This window comes from Tamandua tetradactyla, chromosome 14 (assembly GCF_023851605.1).
Source record: "Tamandua tetradactyla isolate mTamTet1 chromosome 14, mTamTet1.pri, whole genome shotgun sequence".
Classification (NCBI taxonomy): Eukaryota; Metazoa; Chordata; class Mammalia; order Pilosa; family Myrmecophagidae; genus Tamandua; species Tamandua tetradactyla.
Window position 1 is genome coordinate 59,599,059 of NC_135340.1, and position 24,262 is coordinate 59,623,320.

The window sequence follows — 24,262 nt, forward strand, 5'->3', positions numbered from 1 at the left end:
TTTTACCTTGAGGCCTAGGAATAGTTCCTCTTACTCAGAAGATATTCAAATATTTTTTGAAAGGGTAAATTAATTAATAAACTAAAATCTGACTCTGCTACATATTTCTGAATACAAGTACTAAGTTTATCTAAGGATAATTTAGGAATGAACATGTTGGTTATTTCAGGGCAAGAGCTACATTCCCAAAATTTACATCCACTTCAAATAAATTAGACTGATGCCAAACTCTAATAAAACCTAATTTGGAATACAAGAATGTTTATTAGAATAAAAATACAAGTACAGAACACAACATTAAACTTATTTCATGTCATATAGGTTTATCTCCATTAATTTCTTTAATGCTTTCACAGTCTATGCTTTAAATAATTTGCACATCTGTAACAAATCTAAGCTTACCAAAGATGCAATGTACCTATCAGATACTAAATATCAAAATTTAGGGATGGGAACTGATAGTTATAGCCTATCATACTAAATGTTTTTGTAGAATTTGAAAAGAGAATAATTAGAGCAAAATGATTCACTTGAAATGAGGTAAGTGGTATAAAAAGATTCTTAGTAGTAAATATCACCAGTGTTGAGATAAGAATATTAAAAACATTCATGGAAATTCACTTAAATGTTTGCATAGTCCAGGTTATTTTTTTTTAAAACAAAAAATTACAAATTACCATAATTTCCTATTAGAAAAAGAGACAATCTGGTTTCAAGATTTCTGTATGTTCTAACTCTTTCTCTCATTTAGGAAAAAGAAATGGTACAGACATTCACAGCTCTACCAAACAGGAAAGAAAAGTATGATTAGGACCAACATTTTAAGCTGCCTTTTGGAAAGAAAAATTAAAAACAGAGGTAGATGGTTAAATATTAGTGGCCAAGTTACTCTTTTTCTGAGGCAGTGAGAGAAGGATCCCGTTATAATGGGTTGATAAGTAAATGCAAGGGGTGGGATGAAGGCATGACTTTTCTCTTTTGAAACTTAGCTGGTAAAGGGAAGGAGAGAGAGAACTTTAACCAGTTAAAGTTAAAAGTTAAAAATTAACTTTTTAAACTTTTTTCTTGGTACATAGTCACCAAATTTTTACACTTGAAACAAAGTAGTAAATAACTTTAGGAATAGGGAGTAAGACCTAGCAGAGGTTATTTTCTTTATGTCAAAGAATAGTAATAAAAATAAACCAGGCTTAAGACCCCTCTGTTAAGGATATGATTGTTTAAAGCACTAAAGTTCATGCACTTTTTAAAGCGGAAGAATGAACCTTGCCCCTAAGCTTCCTAGGTTTATTTGAGATCAAGCCACAAGCCCCATCAGGCCTGGTCAGTTGAAGTAGGATTGCAGAGCGCCTCGGCGCCGGACATCGCAGGTCCAACAGTGGAAGCCTCCTCCCAGGGAATTGGCGTTACGAATGTTAACCTTAATGGTACTGATACCTGCATTGCAAGAGAGAGAGAGACGTGGTATTTAGATGGACTATCAGCAAAAATCCTCCCATAGAAAGTAAGCCTAGATGATGGTAAGAATCCCGTGTTTCTAATCTCTAAGTCTCTCCCTACACAGGATAATCTCTTCTCTTTTGATTTTATTTTCATCAATTATATTTCTTCTACTCTATTCCACTGCTTTGATGAAATCTTCCCCCCAAAATCAACAGAGACTCTGAAATTTTCTTCTATTGACTATTCATAAGTCAGAGCAGATACACCAGCAAGAGTTCCAAAAATGATAAAGTACTAAAATTTCAAGGCCTTTTAAAATGATTTAACTATTTTGTCGGATTGTTTCTAATCTTACCATGTTAATTTAGTAGGACATGTTTCATCAGCCAAGGCAAAAAGGTGATTTTACACACTCATATACAGCAGAGTTTATCTGACCAGATTAACTTCACCAGCCACCTTAAAGGACCACAGCCACAACATCTGGTGGGATGGCCACACAGGTACCAAAGCTAATCGGACAAGTACGTTGATCTGGCAGGATTTATAATTACCATGGTTGTGATGTGCATGGTCCGGTCAAGCAAGGGCATTTAGGCAGAACCAGTTGTGTCAGGCAGAGTAGACTTCTAAAAAGAAAATTTATTTCCTTCCCTCAAGCAACTCATTATTTTGAGGAGAACATAAGTGACAAAGTAACTAAAGGGTCTGATGGTGTAGTCCAGGAGACGAAGAAGGGATGAGTCATGGCAGAAAGAGGTTTCCGAGAAAGTGAAACTGAGTAGGGATTTGAAGAGGGAGAATAGGGTTTGGCCGGGGGTAAAGAACAGCCTTGGGAGAAGGAGTCGGCTTTTTAACATGAGCATGAATTTTCTGATAAACAGTGCTGTCTTCTCAGATGGCTAGACTTCTATTAATTCTGAATTGGAGGGAAATTAGTTTACTTTATCAAGTTCTCTGTGTCTTAAAAAAAATGTTACTTATTAAAATTAGGCACCTTACTGTATTTTAAGTTGAGAAACAACAAAATCCTAATAAACAAAGAAACTGTACCCCAGGAATTGAGTTATTTAATGAAAGCCAGAAAAAAAAGTGGCATAACAATAGGGGTCAAACCATTAGATTGGGCTAAGACTAAACCAAATCTTTTTACACTGGCCCTCCATTAAGAAGGGGTGTGTTCAGGAGGCTAAGCATAGGGCTGTCATATGATCCTGCAGCCTTGTTATTAGGTATATATTTGGAAGATGGTAAAGCAGGGACACTAATGGACATTTGCACACTGATAGTTTATGATGGCATTATTCATGATTGCAATGGATGCAGGTGGCCTAAGAGTACATCAACTGATGAACAGAAGGGCAAACTGTGGTGTGTTCATATGTGGACGGACCTTGAGGACATTATGTTAAGTGAAATAAGTCAGAAATGAAAGGAAGAATATTGTGTATGGTCTCACTAATATAATTACAATGAGGAAATTCTGAGAATTTAATTTGAGAGACTAGGTTATCAGGGGATAGGAAGTGGGCAGAGGCTGGACAACTAATGATTAAGGAGTACAGAATGTTCAATAAGTCTCACTGTAAAGATTCCTGGATTGTAAGCTTTTACAGCAGTTACATCTATTCTTGTGTTTTAACTGTTACTTCTAAATTCTTAGATGCTGTGCTCTCCGTGTATAACCTGGTAGTTCCTTGGAACATTGGGTACCTGTGGGACACCTGAAACTCAGAGTTAGAGTTCTGCAGCTCTCAAAGTCAGTATTATCCCACATAGCAACCGTTAAAAAGGCTGAAAAAGAGCTCAGACTTCAATTAGAGATATGAATGAAACTGACCTGGTTAGGACTAAGGTAAATTGGAATACAGGGTAAAAGATGATATTGCCTGTATTTTAAAATTTCAACTTCTATGTGAGACCAAAGGAAGAAATGTTTATTTGGTCCAAAATTTAAATTTCATGTAGCACACTATATAATTTAACCTGTGTAGTCAGTTTATTTAAACAACTTAATTACATGGAACCTAGAAAGGGGAATGAGATCTTATTATTTGTACAGGTTAACGTAATATCCCAATGCATTCCAGAGTATTTTGGGCAGGAAATAAAAACATATTTGCAAAGTCCCCTTGAGGGACTGGGGAAAAATGTAAAACCATTAAACTTTCCCACTTGGGGAATTTTCCTGATACTCTCTTAAGCATTAGGAACTCCCAGTTTAATAAGCTAAGCCCTCAATCTTGAGACTTGCCCATATGAAATTTATTTCTGCTACGGTGAAGTTAAGCCTAGGTATAATTATGCCTAAGAGTCACCACCGGAGAACCTCTTATGTTGCTCAGATGTGGCCTCTCTCTAAGCCAACTCTACAGATAAATTCACTACCATTTCCCCTACGTGGGACATGACTCCCAGGGATGAGTCTGGCCCTGGCATCATGGATTGAAAATGTCTTCTTGACCAAAAGGGGAAGGGAAACAAAATAAGTTTCAATGGTTAAGAGATTTCAAATAGAGTTGAAAGGTCACTCTGGAGGTTACTTTTATGCAAGCTTCAGCCAGATATTACAAATTGCCACAGCATGCCAAACCCCAACCAACAATACTCCTGAAAACTCTCAAGAATACCATGGGCATTATCTAAGACTCTATGAAAGTTTTTCTTAGTAAGTTTATTTTTTCAGAAACTTAAGGCCTCCAGACTGTTCCTATGCTAGATGAATCCTGAAACCTAGAGGTATTAGTCTCTCCAAGAATAACAATCAGTTTCATTTCTCTGACGCATAATGTCAACACCCCTTTCCAGCACAAAGAAGTTAAAATGGTCATTGCCCAGGTATCCCTGAAGATTGAGAGAATGATCGTATGAGAGGGATGAGGTGTAACCGAAAAATTAGGATTTTACAAACGATTATGACTACTGACATTTTATACAGATATTTTCTTTTCAGTTTCTAATATATTGGAATAGCTATAAGGAAATTTCTAAAATTGTTGAACTGTAATCCAGTAGCCTTGGCCTCTGATAATGACTGTAGACCTATATAGCTTTTATCATGTGACCATGTGATTGTAAAAGCCTTGTGAATGACACTCCCTTTATCCAGTGTATGGGTAGATGAATAATAAACACAACACACACACAAAAATAATAGGGGGGTAAGGGGTATGGGATGTGTTGGGTTTCTTTTTTGTTTTTATTTCTTTTGTTGGAGTAATGAAAATGTTCTAAAATTGTGGTAATGAATGCACAATTATATGATGATACTGTGAGCCATTGTATACACTGGATGGATTATATGGTGTGTGAATATATCTCGATTAAATTGCATTAAAAAATAAGAAGAGGGTGCCAAAGGTACAAAACAATTTTTTCTGGGTAGTATATTTGAACTATAAGACACAAATTTAAAAAAGACAATTTCAACAAATGCTGCCTGACTTTATTTGATACTTAGGATGTGTCAAATATGCTGAAAGGCTAAACATACATAAACCTATACTCTATATAATAGCTCATATGAAAATTTTTTCCTTCAACATTTTTCTTAATAGTATTAGAATCATTGGTCTAAATTTTGAATATCGGGATAAGCAAACTCCCACTGAAGTAAACTACTCTTCAGTTCAAAGGCAAACTGACAAAAATGAGTGATTTATTAATAGCCTCTACTGTGTTTCATTACTTTGTTCACTGTGCTTATCTCATTCATCAGTCCTTTCTTTAAAGGGTTTACTCTTATAAGCCCTTTAAAAATATATGATAACAATTAAATTACTTTTAAAGGACTCTCAACAATTTCTTCTTTGGGGAAGGGTGAATAGTTTATCTGCCCATCTGCAAAGGGGTAGTGCTCTACACAATGGGTACCAAAAATTTAGATACATTGCAAACAATTGATAAACTGGTTGCAAGGGATATCTCAGAAGCTCAGGGTGCAAACCAACACGATTATTGAAAATGAAAATGCTGTCAATCTACAGAATAATAACTTCATGCCTCTAAAATGAATAGAAAATTGAATTCGATAAACCACGTATCAGACCTAACATCTTGTTTATTCCACTATTCTAGTTTAATATTATATATATGACAAAGTGTTTCATTTATGGTACATACCTAGCTTTTCAAACATTTTTTGAATCGGGACTTCATTGGCATCCACCATGACACGCTTTTCATCCAGCATGAGGACATTCATGGAAAGCCATTTGGATGACATCCAGAGTGGGTGATCTAAAAATAACAACCATCGTATTATGTCTGTTATTTTGTTTAAACCAAGGATTTGCAAGTGAAGAATATCAAAGTGATAGCTCAGTTCTTTTAATAAGTCACTTTCTCTTGAACTCTTATTTTAATCTTTTTTTAAACATTCCCCCTTTTAATCCATATTCAGACATATATTTCAGTGCTGTTAACTGCATTCACAATGTTATGCTATCATCACCACCATCCATTACCAAAACATTTCTGTATTCCACACAGGAACTCTGAACATTTTAAGCCTTAACTTCTCATTCCCTATCTCCACCCTCCTTCCCCCCACCTTCCTCAGGTAAGCTGTATTCTGGATTCTGACTCTGTGAGTATGCTTCTTCTAATTGTTTCAAATCGGTGAGATCACACAAAATTTGTCCTTTTGTGTCAGGCTTATTTCACTCAACATGATGTATTCAAGGCTCATCCATATTGTTGCATGTGTTAGGACTGCATTCCCTGCTGCAGCAAAATTATATTCCATTGCATACATATATATATACACACACATACCACATTTTATTTATCCATTCATTGGTTGATGGACACTTGAGCTGTGTTCATCTTTTGGCATTTGTGAATAATGCTGCTATGAACATCAGTGTGCAAAAATCTTTTCAAGCCCCTGCTTTCAATATCTTTGAGTGTATATCTAGTAGTGGGATTGTCAGGTCATACGGTAGTTCTATACTTAGCTTTCTGAAGAACTGCCAAACTGTCTTCCAGAGCAGCTGCACCATTTTAAACTGCTACCAGCAATGACTGAATGTTCCTATTTCTCTGCATCCTTTCCAATACTTGTTATTTTCCTTTTTTTTAATAGCAGCCATTCTAGTAGGTATGAAATGATATCTCATTGTGGTCTTGACTTGCATTTCCCTGATGGCTAATAATGTTAAGCATCTTTTCTTATTTTAATCTTAAAAGAATTTATCTGTAAATGTTATGAATCAATCCATATTCACTGACATCTGGATTTTATCCTGTTTTCTTTAAGGAGTCATTTCTTGTTATATATAATGTTGTTTTGTACTGATTCTTCCCCTCCCTCCTCACATTAATTTTCTATGGAAAGAGAGAGATTGAAAACTCAAGTCCTGGCCCTGTTCTGGTACTCACAGTTCCAAATGCCACTTTATTACTTACTGGGGAAACATTTTCTGTAATTGCTAAAATGTCGGCTGTATCCCATAGACAAAAGATCCTTGATTACTAAAATTATTTTGTCTATAAATATATGAAAATGAACATACCATTGGGGATGACTGGTATTGGAGGAGTAACTATGGTCCATCCTGCTTTCTTGAAGAGATCAATCTGTTAGAACGAAAAAAAAAACCCAAAGAGGCTTAGATCTATAGATACAATTCTCTTCATTTTTCATCTCTGATAGTCCTTATTGTTAATAATACTTTTTGAGAAGTTGTCTTCTGAACTGCAAAGAATAAAGAAATTAAATATTCAAAACATTTGGATAATATTGTCTGAATCCTAATTTAAAATGTACATAAAATCTCTAGATTAAAGTTTAAATGTAACCAAAATGTTGAGGATATCCTTGTGCTTTTCTCAGGTTTCAGGGATTTTAAAATACTACAGAAACCTTCTTTGAGAAATTCTCATTTTTTAAAAAAGAAAATATTTCCTAACTACTAAACCCACAGTCTGTCCACTTCACAGTCCATCACTTTGTATCTGTGACTATTGTATAAAAATAAATGTCAGGGATGCACTCCCAAAGAACCTCAATTGTTCTTAATAACCCATTAAAGCAGACATCCGTATGTTCACATACCAACTCTATATATCAATAAATTATATCAAAGTGAAATGAATAAGTAACCTTGGTCATTGGGTCTAAAAATATGGAATAGAAATGAACAGTGACAAGGTATAATAGTGATTTTCAAAAGGTATTCTGCACTACTTGATGTTTTGCTTTGTTCCACGAATATACATTTATTTGTCATACTACATATATATATATGTCAATACCACTCTGTCTTAGTTAACCTACCTCTATTGTAAGTCTAAAATTGGGTAGATTGCAATATTAGTGATCAATAAGAGGGAGGAGTAAGAGGTATAGGATGCTTGTGGTTTTCTTTTTTCTTTTAATTTAGTTTTCTGGTTTAATGCAAATGTTGTAAAAATGATCATGGTGATGAATACACAACTATGTGATGATAGTGTGAACCACTGACTGTATACTTGGATGGATTGTATGGCAGGTGAAGAAATATTAATAAAAATACATAAAAAGAAAAAAAGGTATTCTGCAGTCTAGCAAATAACACAAAATCACTCACCACCTAACTGAAAGTAGGGGGCAGTAGGTGGAAGAAAGAGGCTGCAGGTAAAGGGAATAGACCAACTGCAGTACAGCAGCTGCACTCTTCCCTGCAGGTAGAGGGTCTGACCTGCTGGGGAGGGAAGAAGACACCCATTGCCCAGTGGCACAGCCCCAGATATACAGGGATCATCTTGTTTGCAATTCAGCTGCTGTGGAACTGCTGCTGCAAGTAAGTTATGAGATAATAACACTCAGTTCAATAAAAACACACATATAGGCATAAACTTGAGGCTTTGACAATAGCAAGCAGCTTCACAACTCTTATTATCATGGCTACAACACATGTTTCTGAATGTTGGACATCTGGTAGTACACACGCCATAAACAATGAAATGTTTAAGCATAATTTTGCTGAGCATTGCTGAATTTGTCTTTTAGAATTATACCTGAACCATAGAAGTACTTAAAATAAAAGTGGCAGTTACTTTAATTGCTAGACTACTGCTTTTCCAGAGTCCTACCCAGTGACACAATTGGGAGGGTTGGAGAGCACAACTCTACTACCTGATGACATGGACGATCAGGATTGGAGAGCACAAGCCCAGGTCCAATGATATTGAAAGTGGCATCAATATGCATGGGATTGGGATCTTTAAAGGAGATGATATGCACTCTGTATTCTGGAGCAAGATGCCTACGCATCCATTCAATGCCCAGGTAGTTTGTAACCTAAAAATAAAAGGAAGATATACAATCTAAAAAGTTGGTTCTATTTCCGTATAACTGAAAATATTTAGGATGAAAATATTTTAATTTGGAAATTAAAAAAATTCAATAATATCATGTGAAATTTCAGAAGTAACTTTATCAACCTGGCTTCTTTGAACAAAAATATCTCTTCCAGCTCGAATGAAGTCAGCAGCATCAAAGCATGGCTCAAATTCAGTTGTCACAAATTTTCCCTGAGCAGCCAATTTGTGTCTGTCTTCGACAGAATGGATGGGGTAATCCTAATTGGAACAACAATGAACAGGCACAATTCATTGGTTCATGAGGAAATTATTTATAAGACATTCATTATTTTAAAATATTAATTCAATTTCTCATCAGAAACCATGGAGGCAAGACAGCAGTGGGATGACATAAAGAGCTGAAAGCAAAAAAAATTGTCAACCAAGAATTCTATAACCAGCAAAACTGCCTTTTGAAAATGAGAGCAAGATTAAGCCATTCCCAGAGAAGCAAAAGCTGAGGGATCTCATCACCTTTAGGCTGGACCTACAAGAGTTGCTGAAGAGAGTTCTGCAGGTTGAAAGGAAAGGACACTACACAATGAATTGAAAACACATGAAAAAAATAAGGATCTCTGGTAAGGGTAACAACATGATTAAATATAAATGCCAGAATTGTATTTTGATTTGTAACTCTCCTTTTTACTTATTAAAGGATCTGAAAGGCAAAGCCATAAAATATAATGATAAATTGATGGTTATGGCCTCATAATATACAAACATGTAATTTGTGACAAGGATCACATAAAGGTGGAAGGACAGAGGGTACCGGTACATTGTTTGTACATACCATTGAAGGTAAATTGGTAACTAGGCAAATGAGAGTGTTACAGATTTAGGATGTAAATTTAAGCCCCATGGAAACTACAAAGAAAATGGAAGAGAATATGAATGCTCATAGAGACAGAAATTACAGACAGCCAGGGATGGGGGGCAGAGGGAATAGGGAGTTAATATGTAATAGGTACAGAGTTTCTGTTTGGGTAGATGGGAACATTTTAGTAATAGAAGGTGGTAAGGATACCATAACATTGTAAATAAAAGTAATCCCATTGAATTGCATGTTTGGGAGTGGTCGAGATGGGAAAGTTTATGTTGTATACATGTTCCCACAATTTAAAAAGAAAAAGAAAGAAAGAGCAACTCTAGAGACAATGACAAATTAAATGCAATTCATGATCCTGGGTGGGAGCTAGCAAGGAAGGAGAAAAGGCTGAAAGGGACATTCTTGAGACATAGGGAAAAATTGGAATACAGACTATAAGCTTTATATGAATGTTAAATTTCTTGAACTTGATAACTGCACTTAAAGTGGTAAAATAAGTGAATATCCTTATTCTTAGGAAATGCAGCTGGTAGTAGTAATGTTCAAGGAACATAATATACACAACCTACACTCAAGTGTTCAGAAAATAGTTTGATAGGTAGAACAGTGATAGATGGATTGATAGATTGATGGGTTGACGGATAGACTGATACAGCAAATGTGGAAAAATGTTAAAGTTGGTGCATCTGAGTATCTGGGGGATGGGGATATGTCAGGGTACTTTGTAGGGAGTTTGTATAATTTTTGTAACTGTCCTGTAAATTTGGAATTATTCAAAAATAAAAATTAAAAATTGGTTCAACATTACTTCCCAAAATACTACTACTCAGTCCTAGACTAAAACATGCATGGCAAAGATACAGGTCCATGCTAACCGAAAACAAACAGTGACAGGGAAAAAAATGAAAAGCTAGGCATGTGAGCAATCAATTTCTGGAGCAAGTCGTCCAGAGGCAGTAACTGATTTTGAAAATAATCCAGGACCCATACATTGATTTGTGTAGCTATCTACAATATTGTGAGTAAGCAAGATGAAATCTTTTGTTCTTTTAGAAAAGGAATTTGGTCCTTAACTTACACAAAATGAGATGCCATGCATCCTCTACTAAAATTTGATTGGGTGTGATGGAATTAATTCATTACTTATTTCTGTCTCTAAAGCCCTGAAAGAAATTTTGATTTATTTATTCATTCTAAAACTGATCAATAGTAAGTGATATAATAAGGGACATACACTTTATTTTACTGTGAGGTTGACCTGTAGACCAACTTCTTTTTCTAAGAGAATGGACTTTAGTCTAATGACTTTCCTGTCTCCACCAGTGAATAGGTAACTTTTCTATGGGAAACTTTGCCCATAAAAAAGTTTTTTTCCCTACAATGAAGTAATACTGGTCCCTCATGGGGTTGTTGTAAAGAATGAGCAGGACGGAGGATGTAAATGTAGTGCTTAGCCCAGGACCTGAGACCCATAAGCACAAAGTAAATGTTAGCTGTCACTATTATTATTACTATTACTACTACTACTACTACTATGATCACAATTTCATTTATTCATTTTTTTATCATAAAACAAACATTTTAAAATATTCTCAGTTTCTGAAATGTATAATATATACGAGGTATCAGAGAATTTCTATCTTACTCTTTGTGGATTATTTAGAAAACTTATTAATAGGATACCCTGTAACTAGGGACTTACCTGATCATAAAGCTCATCAGCCATTGTGGGCTTAGGAGCCGTTGTCCACTTGGCTCCACGGTGGAAGTAGTCTTTGATAATTGACCGGTATGCACGGTACTCAAAGAAGCGAGCGCGCCATGCCATGGGAGCCTCGATAATCTCATTTCCCACAACTAACAGGATGTCTCGAGGCATTGCACCATATAAACCTGTCAAGCCAAAAAAGTTCCACAACAACCCTGGTAATGCTAATTTCCAAGATAGAAAAGTCTATATAATATGATCCTATTTGTGGGGATTAAAAAATGTACTAAAAACTGTGTATAGGTATATAATTATAGTTAAAATGGAAATGGAAGAAAGATGGAATGATACACACTATATTGTTAATGAATTCTGTATGGGGCCAGGGAATGGGTAAGAAGCCAAGGGAAAAGAAAAAAAAAAAAACAACTGAAGTAATAAGGTCCTTGTTCAAATAGATTTTGAACCACTAAGTCTCAACCATTAGTAAATTCCTTTCTTGCTACACAGAAACAGAGTTCTTCAAGGAGTATCAGTATCACAAGATAAAACTGGACCAAGGATCACTTTTAGAAGTATAAATTAGAACACTGAACTCAGAGTCAAGAACAGTATTGTAACAATGTCAGTTAAATATAAAATGGGAATGTTTCTGTTCCCTTCTAATTTTCATTCTTAAGAAACATTAAACAGAATCCACTGTTCTTATGTAAGAAACTAATCACAAAGTTTAGGAAAAGACTGCTTCTCTCAAGGTGATTTCTGATTTACAATGGAGTTTAGAATGTGTACTGCTTAATGTTAAAAAGAACCAAGCTTCTTACTGATTGCATATGTAGAATGGAATGATTTCTAAATGTTGTGTTAATTTCTTTTTTTTCTTTAATTAATAAAAAAAAAAGAACCAAGCTTCTATGTTTCTTGGAGTTATAAATTGTTCCTAAATAATCTTTAAAGGTTTGAAGGATTATTAAAACAAAGGAATCTCTTGATAAATTATCTGAGTCTTTCTCCTTACACACTAGGAAAACATTGAAAATTAAGGTACTAACTGAACTGGGACAGAATAGTCTTTTCAGTAAATAGGCAGGGGAAAACTGGATTTCAATAGCCAAAATAATGAAAGAAGACCCATACCTTACTCCCTATACAAAAATTAACTCAAAATGGATCAAAGACCTAAATGTAAGAGCTAGTACCATAAAACTTCTTGAAAAAAATGTAGGGAAACATCTTCAAGATCTAGTAATAGGAGGTAGCTTCTTAAACTTTACACTGAAAGCACAAGCTGTGAAAGAAAAAATAGACAAATGGGAACTCCTTAAGATCAAGAGCTCTGTGCCTCAAAGGACTTGGTTAAAAAGGTGAAGAGGTAGCCAACTCAATGGGAGAAAATATTTGGAAACCACCCGTCAGATAAAGGCTTGTTATCCTATAGACTTAAAGAAATTATACAGCTCACCAACAAAAGAACAAACAACCCAATTACAAAATGGGCAGAGGAAATGAATAGGCACTTTTCTGAAGAGCAAATACAGGTGGCTAAAAAGCATATGAAGAGCTGCTCATCTTCATTGGCCATAAGAGAAATGCAAATTAAGATGACAATGAGATACCACCTCATACTTACAAGAATGGCTGCTATTAAACAAACAGGAAACTATAAATGTTGGAGAGGATATGGAGAAATTAGAACACTTATTCACTGTTGGTGGGAATGTAAAATGGTTCAGCTGCTGTGGAAAACAGTTTGGCGATTTCTCAGAAAACTAAATATTGAGTTGCCCTATGACCCGGCAATACCAATACTCCGTATATACCCAGAAGAGTTGAGGGCAATGACACACAATGAACGTTTGCACACCAATGTTCATAGCAGCACTATTCGTAACTGCCAAGAGATGGAAACAATTCACGTGTCCATTAACAGATGAGTGGATAAACAAAATGTGATATATACATAAGATGGAATATTATGCAGCATTTAGAAAAAATGATGTCCTGACACATATGATAACAAGGATGAACCATGAGGACATAATGCTGAGTGAAATAAGTCAGACACAGAAGGACAGATACTGTATGATTCCATTATTATGACTCTGATAAAACCGCCAGTGTTTTGGAGCAACCAGAAGGAAAATCTGAGTTGAGGGCATGATAGCCCATGACAAACCCTGTGAACTGTTCTGCAGCTGCTTGTTGAGGTGTGTTTGAAAATTATTGCTTTTTTTCTTTGTACATATATGTTATATTTTACAACTAAAAAATGGCCTAAAAAAACCCATAGGCATTATAGTAATGATAGATAAAATAAATTCCTGAAGCAAAAGTTTGAAAATATTTAGTGTCATAGCTCACTACTATAGCAAAGGTATTATTTGTAATAAAGTTTTACTTGATATTTTGAGAATGCACACAGTTTTGATAGTTAAACAAATGGTATTTAAGATACTGTTTAATATTTAGAGTTCAAGTAACTCTGATATCTGTATTTATAGATTTTTTCCCCCTTCCTTGCTTTATTTTAAATTGGTTTATGAAACATATTGTACAAACAGGGTTTAGATGATTACTTAAGCTAAGTAAGATATCCATTTTAGGTGGTTAAGATTTCTATATGTTAATTGTAAAAATATTCTTATCTTCATATTTTCCCAAAATCAGGAAAATATTTAGCAACATAGGTCATTACTATAGCAATGCAGATATTTGTAAGAACTTTCTACTTGGTATTTTGAAAACATTCACAGTTTTGACAGCTGATCAAATGGTATCTCAGTTAGTGTTTAATACTCAGAATTTAAGAACTTTGCTAGCTGAATATAGTTTTTCGTTGTTGCCTTAATTTTAAATTGGTTTACGAAACTTACTGTGCAAACACAGGCTTTACAATGATTATACAGAGACTTTATTTAAATATGCCTATGGGTAAGCTAACTAAGATATCCATTTTTGGTGGTTCGAAGTGTATTGTTTGTTTTCTTAAATAAAAAAAAAATTAATTAAAAAAAAATTAAGGAGGTCTCACGCTGCCGGACTTTAAGGCATATTATGAAGCCACAGTGGTCAAAACAGCATGGTATTGGCATAAAGATAGATATATCGACCAATGGAATAGAATAGAGTGCTCAGATATAGACCCTCTCATCTATGGACATTTGATCTTTGATAAGGCAGTCAAGCCAACTCACCTGGGACAGAACAGTCTCTTCAATAAATGGTGCCTAGAGAACTGGATATCCATATGCAAAAGAATGAAAGAGGACCCGTATCTCACACCCTATACAAAAGTTAACTCAAAATGGATCAAAGATCTAAACATTAGGTCTAAGACCATAAAACAGTTAGAGGAAAATGTAGGGAGATATCTTATGAAACTTACAATTGGAGGTGGTTTTATGGACCTTAAACCTAAAGCAAGATCACTGAAGAAATAAATAAATAAATGGGAGCTCCTCAAAATTAAACACTTTTGTGCATCAAAGAACTTCATCAAGAAAGTAGAAAGACAGCCTACACAATGGGAGACAATATTTGGAAATGACATATCAGATAAAGGTCTAGTATCCAGAATTTATAAAGAGATTGTTCAACTCAACAACAAAAAGACAGCCAACCCAATTACAAAATGGGAAAAAGACTTGAACAGACACCTCTCAGAAGAGGAAATACAAATGGCCAAAAGGCACATGAAGAGATGCTCAATGTCCCTGGCCATTAGAGAAATGCAAATCAAAACCACAATGAGATATCATCTCACACCCACCAGAATGGCCATTATCAACAAAACAGAAAATGACAAGTGCTGGAGAGGATGTGGAGAAAGAGGCACACTTATCCACTGTTGGTGGGAATGTCAAATGGTGCAACCACTGTAGAAGGCAGTTTGGCGGTTCCTCAAAAAGCTGAATATAGAATTGCCATACAACCCAGCAATACCATTGCTAGGTATCTACTCAAAGGACTTAAGGGCAAAGACACAAACGGACATTTGCACACCAATGTTTATAGCAGCATTATTTATAATTGCAAAGAGATGGAAACAGCCAAAATGTCCATCAACAGACGAGTGGCTAAACAAACTATGGTATATACATACGATGGAATATTATCAGCTTTAAGACAGAATAAACTTATGAAGCATGTAATAACATGGATGGACCTAGAGAACATTATGCTGAGTGAGTCTAGCCAAAAACTAAAGGACAAATACTGTATGGTCCCACTGATGTGAACCGACATTCGAGAATAAACTTGGAATATGTCATTGGTAACAGAGACCAGCAGGAGTTAGAAACAGGGTAAGATAATGGGTAATTGGAGCTGAAGGGATACAGACTGTGCAACAGGACTAGATACAAAAACTCAAAAATGGACAGCACAATAATACCTAATTGTAATGTAATTATGTTAAAATACTGAATGAAGCTGCATCTGAGCTATAGTTTTTTTTGTTTATTTGTTTGTGTCTTTTGTTGTTTTTTTCTTTTCTTTTTTTATTATTATTATTTTAATTTTTTCTCTATATTAACATTCTATATCTTTTTCTGTTGTTTCGCTAGTTCTTTTCCTAAATCGATGCAAATGTACTAAGAAATGATGATCATGCATCTATGTGATGATGTTAAGAATTACTGATTGCATATGTAGAATGGAATGATTTCTAAATGTTGTGTTAATTTCTTTTTTTTCTTTAATTAATAAAAAAACAAAAACAAACAAACAAACAAAAAATTAAGGTACTAGCAGTTTAGTTATCAGACATCACTTACCCGTAGACTCAAAATCAGGAGTTTTATATTTCACTGACCAGTCGATGGGGTCAGGCCTCCTCACTGTCACTCCTTCCATTTTTAAAATATTGCACATTTCTTCAATTTCAGCAACAGCCTTTTTCAAATGTTCTTTGGGAAAATAATCACCTCCATGTGTCTGGTAAAATGGCCAGTACTTTTCATATGTGTTGGCCTAGAAGCAGAAGAAAGTATATAGGAGAAAAACATAATAGGTTCATAGGTAGTGGACAGCTATTCATTTAACATGGCAGAGCAGAGACTTAGACCAGGTCTTGTTCAGTGTCGCTCCCCAGCATAAAGCATGCTGCCTCTCTGGGTAGATATTTGATATCTGTTGAATGAAGAACTCTAAATTCTCTCAATATTTTGAGGCTTCTGGCTCCTTCTTCTGTCTGTGATCCCCTGTTCTACCACTTATAATGTGTGTCTGCCCTCAGACAGATTTGAAATCCTCGTGGCTAATTTTTCCCATGCTTTACAGACAAAATAGGACACAGGTCCTCCCATTAAAGGGTCCTAATGAAATCAAATGAGAAAAAACAAAATAGCATAAAATACAAGCACACCTAAACTAAGCCCAAATCATGAGCCTATCCATGCATCTATGCATCCCAGAATTCACTCTGGAAAATAGCATTTTAAGATATTTTGTGGGAAAATAGGATACTGCTCCTTTAAAGTCAGGGACATACTCTCAAACATGCTTTGTTTCTCTTAAAAATCCATTATTGATTATTCCATTCAAAAGAATTAGCACTTGGCAAAATTGTAGGGCAGTGTAAGCCTGCTTTTGAAGTTTCCTACCCTTTCCCTTTGATTGGATCTCTTCCCAATCACATCTAGGTCAAATGCTTTAAAAAGGCTCGTTGGCTAAGAATTACTGTTGATTAAAGGTAGGTACAACTGTAAAATGTTGGTTTTCAAAAATTAGAATGATTCTGCATTGTTTCATATATGTCTATGTTCCTGGTCAATTTAAAGAAATACCTTGGGAAATGTAGAGGATGCCAATGAATGTAATTTATTAAGAGGTAAAGCAGACCTTAAATCACGTGACCCAAATTCTAAGAAAAAGCCTTGGCCCTTCATTAAAAGATTGGCACAACAATGTACATTTATATATTTTAAGTTAAAAAAATGTTTAAGGCAGATATTTAAAAAATTGTTACCTTAATCATTGATTAACTAACTGCCAGTCCTGATCAGATCAGATAAGAACATTTCCACCATAAATCAGACAATTTCAGGTAGTGTAAGGGCTATAAAGAAGGGGGGAAAGTGAGTAACGGGTAGAGTGTGTCAGAGCGTGTCAACTTTAGCTAGATATTCTCTCAGATGGTGTTCCCAACAATCCTATCAAATAGACAAGGCATGTATTCATATTCTCATTTCATGTGCACAGAGAGGTATACTGAGGTCACGTGCATGCTCACCATCGGGACAAGTGGACTAGAACCTCATGCTTTGACCCTAATAGTATTTCTACTACACTAAGAGACATGATTACATTATGCTAGTTTGAAAATTTTTAACTTGACATGTAAAAACTTTTAAAACTGGAATTGTTTAACGTAGTTCTTACTGTTCTCAATGATTCTGCTCATCTGGATGGACTAAATGTCTAGATGTCTAGCTCTTTAATCCCAAAGACAATGTCTTTTCTAGATTTTGGGTCTCTGCTTTCCATTTTCAATTCTGTCTGATAAATGTCAAACATACGGAAGCACCCCTGCTTCATGTTAATTCAATATCTAGGCTCACATCAATTCAACTGTAGCTGAGCCTGATGGATAAAAATTAAGAAATAGATGAGCAGGTATTCAGTAAATACAAAGGATGCTAGAGGAGCTCTAAAAGAGGGGTTGACAAACTATGGTCCACAGGCCAACTCCAGCCCACTGCGTGTTCTATAAGTAGTTTTATAGGAACACAAACACATGTTCACTCGTTTACATATCGGCAATGGCTCTTTTGCACTACAGTGGTAGAGATGAGTAGTTGCCACAAAGGTCTTACGGTCTGCAAAGACTGAAATATTTATTATCTGGCTCTAGTTTGCCAATCCCTTTTCTAAATCATTAGTTGCTTTACTTTTGAAGGTCTATAAGCACACATGCTCAATTTCTGGCCCATGAAAAATGTTATCAGCATTAAAATGTTTGAAGGTAAGAAATCATCACATAGGCGCGGTATTTTTTAAGATCAATCTACTCTAAAAAAAAAAAAAACTTCACTGTTTTTACTCCTAGGAAGCCCTGCAGCAGCAACCAGGAAGAGAACCTAATAATGGCTCTTTATATTCCTCTCAGACATTACCATTCATTTACCACTTCCTGTTTCTCATGCCAGGCACATCTCTTACAATCCACTAAAGGACAAGAAGCTTTTGAAAATTTAACACCAGGGTTCCAGCAGATGTGTAGCTATGTTGAATTGTCTGATGCATTCCAAAGTATGCCACGTGACGACTGTGCAGGGTGAACTTGACTTGATAAATATAAAGGATACTTTTTCCTGGGAGAAAAAAATTATTTAAACAAGTGTGAGTGTCTTTGTATAGCTTATAGTGTGGCAAAGGTTGGACAAAGTCCAAATGACCAGCGCTCACTACATTTTCCAAGTAATAGTTGGATATTCTTTATACATCCATTTATAACCCTGCTAAATAAGTTAGCGATCATTTACCAACTGTCTGCAAGATAAAGAGCACTAAGTTAGATGCTTAGCATATAATGCTTTGAAAAATCTTTTGCATAGATGAAGCCTGCATTCCTAGAAGCTTCACAGTGTTTCAGAGCCTAAAACCATCAGGGGAGTGTGCCAAATAAATTTTAAATACTATCTTTGGAAAACCAAGACATTCAATAAAAATCTCCTCATTTATCCAGCTGTAAACTTATATTACATTAACATTGATTAACCTTATATTTATAAAAGATCCTTTATTATGGATTTTATAAGGGTTTATAAGACCAAAACAAAACAAAAAACACATATTTGCTAGCATGTATTCATTGTTTTGCAGAATAAAAAAGCCTATACCTTTTAAAACTTGTGCTTCCTGACAACAACGTTCCCCATCCCCTTCCTTAAAAATTTCTCTAGCACTTATATCTTACCACATCTTATGCTCTAATTATTTATAAAAAATTTACTAAATTATTTTATTTTTTATTGATCCAAAATTGTCTAATATCTCATTCTTCTCCAAATAAAACACAAGCCTTTTAATTACAGGGGCCATCCAGGCCTTAGACGTACTTTGTTTTCCTTCAATACCTAGCCTCATATGTGGTACAAAACAGAAATAACTAGAAAACTTAAATGAAATCAGTACTGCTAACACTATTGATATCTACAACCTTTATATTCCCAGTGTACTTCTATAATGTAATTAGCAAACCGGATCCATACAATAATTGTATATTATTGTATAATGTGGTCTGATTTTGTTCGTTAAAATAGTTACCATGTAATCTTTTATCTTCATATTTGATCCTGTAAAGTAGACAGCAAACATCTTACTATCTTCATTTTACTGGGGCCCAGAAATTTGTGGAATCTTTCACAAGGTCAGAGAGCTGATTAACAGAGACTAGCTATCAAGCTTTTATCAAACACCTAATTCAGTCCAGGCCTCCTGACTTTGGCATAGTGTGTTTTCCACAAGTTTGTGAAATTACAAAGTCTAAAATCATCAACCAAGTGATAAAGAACTCAGAATAATGCCTGGTAGTTCTGATTCTATAAGACTGCATGGTATAAAAATCAATAATTTTTAAGAGAAATGAAAGATAAACTGTTGCCTGGTTTTGAAATTTAGTTTTATCCAACAAAAATAGTTAAAAGTTTAGAGACCATGGCTTTTGTGAACATGTAGATGGTATATAAATAAATCTATTTACAACTACCAAATATCAGAACCAAAGATAGTTTCAGAACAATTAGAAGAAATTACTACTTCTTCTATTGCCCTGTCTTTAAAGTCGAACTCAAGAATCATTCCTTCAAAAAAAGAATTCCTAACAGTCCAGCACTTAGTCATTGCTTTCTCCTTAATCCGGATGGCAGTTCAACTGCCTTTCCAATTGGCTGGCATTTAGTCTTTGTTTCTATGTGAACATCATATCTCTCCATATAGAAGATAATAAGTTCTTTTATATTAATATCTCTAGCGCCCTGGTAAACTATAGGCAACATTTCAGATGATGGTGACAGTAATGTTACAGAGCTTATTACTGCAAATTAGAAATAGATATGTAAATATTCAAGAAAAACTTAAATACATTGAAGATAGATTTGTAGACATTATTAATGGAAGCTCAGACTATATCTACGATGTAAATGGCATTCCCTTAGATATGGGAACTTTATGCAGTACACAACCTGAACAACAGCACAAAGAGACCCTAATCATAAAAATGGTACAGATAAAGAACACTAGGAGTTAAAAGGAAAAATTACTGGTTGTAAGGGAAATCGTGGAAGTCTTTGTGAAAGGTGGCATTGGAGCTAGGTGGCTGTAAGAGGGGTAAGGATAAACTGCAGACAGGAGGGGTGCAGGAAGTTAGGCAGAAGAAACCTAGGTAGGAGCAAAGATATGGGACTTATCTGGGAAATACTGAGTAGTCTAGTTTGGCTGCTTATATGGTCGTAAAGTCTGCCAAAACCCAGGATGGAACATCACCTAGCCTACCACACTAACACATCTCTAAGACGAGCCAATGATTTAAAATGGGGAGTCTTGGAAAGGCAGGCAAGGGCCAGGTTATGAAGGACCTTGAATATGAGGGCATTATCCTAAGCAGTGGGGAGCTAACAAAATAGGAGTGATGGGTGCAGGGTAAGTAACGTGATCAAATTTGAGTTTTAAAAAATCATCTGGTAACAGATGGAAAGTGGTTTGGCGAGAGACTGATGGGGGAGATCACTACAGTGGTCCAGGCAGAGATGAAATCCTAAAGAAGCAGCAGAGGGACAGAGGTGAGGTGATGGATATTAGATCTTAGAGACTGGATGTGGACGATGTGACTGGAGAAATCAAAGATGACTCTTGTGTTTTAGCTTGAGCAAACAGGAATGCCAAAAATGGAAAGGAGAGAATGAAGAAGGGTCAAATTTAGCAGAATGGTTAAAAATTCAACTCAACTCTAGATGTACCAAGTTTGAGGTCCCATAGCATTATCCAGTGAGGAATTTACATGTTGATCCAGCCAAAATTCAGGACAGAGTTCTAGACCAGCGGAGAAGTGGGAACTAAAGCTGTGAAAATAATTAAGAGAAGGCCCCAAATTAAATTCTGTTCAACCCTAACATTCTAGACAGAAGGAATAAGATCTGAAGAATAGTGAGATAACTTAATATCCTCAGAAAAGGTCTCAGAATGTAAAGGAAGAATTTCAGGAAGGAAGGGATTATTTGTGTGAATAAGGCTAAATAACACAAAGAAATCAAGTAAAATAACGTATGATTAACCATTGGATTGGGGAGGTCTGCGGTAAAGCTAAAGGGAAAGCAGTTAATAGAGGAGGCTGGGAATAGAAACCAAACCGCAGAGGATAAGGAGTAAATCTGCTTCAAGACATGTAAATGCTCTTGCTTTTACCTTCACCTCCACAGTGAATGGTGGAACACAGGCGTTTTCTGCTCGGCCCACTATCACTTCCTCTAAGGGGTCCCATTCATTGTAAGAGGAGACAGGGCAGTCCTTGGGCAGAGGAATAGTGGCTTTGTCATCAGCTGCACAGGAGTTCTGGGAGGAAGCCGTAGCTGCCTGGGTGCTCTGGAAAGTTCGCTGCACCCATCCTGTAAAGGTTCTTCCAAGCTTTCAAGAAGAAAGAAAAGATTATTGTGTAGCCCATACAGTACGTGGGAGAGAAGAGAGCGGAGGTGGAGTGAAAATCCAGAATAGCACAGTTAAACGTTTAAAATCCTTTAGGAGAATGAATCCAAGATATTAATAGTATATAGGTGGGTAGGGGTATTAACAGGTGATTTTTTTCCTTCTTGCTTATCTATAATTATCTTTCTTTCGTATTAGGTGTGTACACTAATTGGTACAATTCTTTAAAGCCCCCCAGAAAGTCTTGTCCACAACCACCATACACCCCCATTTATATCTTAGAATGGGTTTTTACAATCAAGCTTTAATCAAACTTTGTGACTCTTGCACAGAAGGTTGGTCACTGTCCTCCCAGAAAACCAAAGAAAGCTGCTGGATGCTTCCCTGCCAAGTCTGGTGGTAGGTGGGAACTTCTTTTCCCTCCAAGTAACAAAGGAAAATTTTCTACAAAGGAAAATAAGCAGGACATTTCCAAAGGAACTTGTCTTTCAGAATAATCAGCTTCAAACCAGAAATTTTTCTTTACTTACACACTTCATTCTCGGCATCTCAATTCTGGGAACACTGTCATCTGTTCTGTTTTACAGATGGTCTACAGTACCCTAGCCAAGAAAAGGATCAACCTAGTAACCAAAGGATCAAATTTAAGTAACCAAAAGGAGAAGTTCAAGAAACTTTTTTAAAATTCAGGACCTATAAAATTTAGAGTAGAGCAAGTACTTCACCCACTGGACAAACCTCTCCCCCCCCCCCCCCCCCCAAAGTCTCTACTCTACTCGACCAAAAGTCTTCGGAAGGGAGCAGGGGTGAAACCAAAGAAAAAGAGAAGGACAGCTGTTTGGGAAGCCAAACTGCCCAAGCTATTCCTGTCCTAAAAGCAGAAGAGGGTCTGGAGGCAAGCGCTGACATCCCAGGGAAACGGAGGGCCGGGACCGAACACAAATTCTAGATACGGACTCGACTCACTCCAACTCCCCTCGCGACCCAGGGACTCTCCATATTGCGCTTGGAGTGAGCCAGCTCGCTCGCTTTTCGTTCCGGATTTCCGCTTTTCCCTGTCCCTCTATTCCTTACGTATTTTTTCAAAGGTCCTTTCCCCCACTCTATGCCCACCTAAGGCCCTGAACCCCAATTACGCCACCATTTTCCTAAGAAGTGTCGCTTACTATTCCCCTCCTCGTCCCGCCCCTGGAGTGGGGAGCTTAGTGGACCGAAACGTGGTACAGTTAGGGAGGTCGGCACCACCGTGCAGACAGCCATCGCGGCCGGAGAAGCGCAGACAGCGACCGCTCCACCCGGCAGGGCAGCGAAGCCTGTTCCCCTTCCGCAACAACACCGCCAAGTTACCGACAGCCAGCAAAGGCTCTTCCGCGCTGTCAAGGGGGGGGTGGCCAGAAGGGATATTTTCATGCAATTTTGCTTCGGGAAAGCAAGGAAAGGCAGCGGATCTGGCGCGCAGAGCGGGCGCTCGGGCGAGAGCGCAAGACCTGCGGTGCACGCACCCGAGACCCGATGTAGTGCACCGCCTCGGCGCCGCGGCTCCCGCCGCGCAGACACCGCACCCGCAGCATCTCTCTGCGTCGTAGCGTCTACGAGCGGAATGTTCCTGGCGCTCGGGCGAGTCAGTCCGAGACTCCGAAGAATGCACCAGCAGCGGGATCCCCGGGCGCGAGCAGCTCAAGGCCTTTTGTAGGTTCGCCCCGCCCCTGGCCGACCCCCTCCCCCTCTTCCGCGCGCACCACATTGGCCGCAGCGAACAGGTGGTGGGGGCCGCTGAGCCAAGGGTTGGCAGCACAGGGCCGCCCCAAATTGGGACTTGCCGCTAGGCCCCTGGGTCAAGACCCCTAGGCTTTCCCATTTTTAGTGTGTCAGTAGTTTGTCAGTGCGCTGGCCGGCTTCTACTGCATTCAGCGAAGCCCAGCCCGGGTCTGCGGAAGGAAGCTCACTAGTGTTTCAGGGAGAGAGGGTTGGACGCCACTTCAAACGAAATAAATCAATATTAAAAAAATACAATTTTCCATTTACATCTACGAATTTAAATATGCAAAGAGTGAATACAATCAACCGTCTAAATTCGCATATGTACACTGACTCGTCCCCTCATTTTACAGTTAATAAAACCATCTAATGTTTAGGTGGCTTCTTAGGACAATACCGGTTTTGAGACCGGACGGGACAAAGTCTGGAATCCAGATTAATTCGCTTCCCGAGGTGCTGTGCTTTCCACACTAGTCTATTTCGTGTTCTTTTGCATATTTGACGTTTCAAATGCTTTGGCCATGCTCCTGGCTTGGGAA

At 36.9% G+C, this 24,262-nt stretch overlaps 1 protein-coding gene across 2 annotated transcripts; it reads right to left on the reverse strand.

Moving 5' to 3' along the window:
- Positions 1-229: 229 nt before the first annotated feature.
- GATM (glycine amidinotransferase) lies at positions 230-23,653 on the reverse strand. Of its 2 annotated transcripts, none has more exons than XM_077127759.1 (9): positions 23,468-23,653; positions 21,729-21,947; positions 16,100-16,295; positions 11,319-11,509; positions 8,872-9,009; positions 8,564-8,728; positions 6,960-7,023; positions 5,566-5,682; positions 230-1,437 (listed from the first exon to the last, which is right to left on the reverse strand). In XM_077127759.1, exons 1-9 carry the CDS (start codon positions 23,534-23,536, stop codon positions 1,325-1,327), a joined length of 1,272 nt encoding a protein of 423 aa, XP_076983874.1. In that variant the 5' UTR covers positions 23,537-23,653; the 3' UTR covers positions 230-1,324. The 2 variants fall into 2 exon arrangements, with proteins under 2 accessions (XP_076983874.1, XP_076983875.1); XM_077127760.1 differs by lacking the exon at positions 23,468-23,653 and adding an exon at positions 22,496-22,552.
- Between the last annotated feature and the right edge of the window lie 609 nt (positions 23,654-24,262).

What these genes read in the sequence shown, in the direction of transcription:
- GATM (XM_077127759.1), bottom strand. Translation starts at nt 23,536, where the DNA reads ATGCTGCGGGTGCGGTGTCTGCGCGGCGGGAGCCGCGGCGCCGAGGCG. An exon ending in CTGATGAGCTTTATGATCAG is followed by an intron (nt 9,010 to 11,318) that starts GTAAGTCCCTAG and finishes TGTTCCAATTAG; the next exon opens with GATTACCCCATCCATTCTGT. An exon ending in AATACCAGTCATCCCCAATG is followed by an intron (nt 5,683 to 6,959) that starts GTATGTTCATTT and finishes TGTTATTTTTAG; the next exon opens with ATCACCCACTCTGGATGTCA.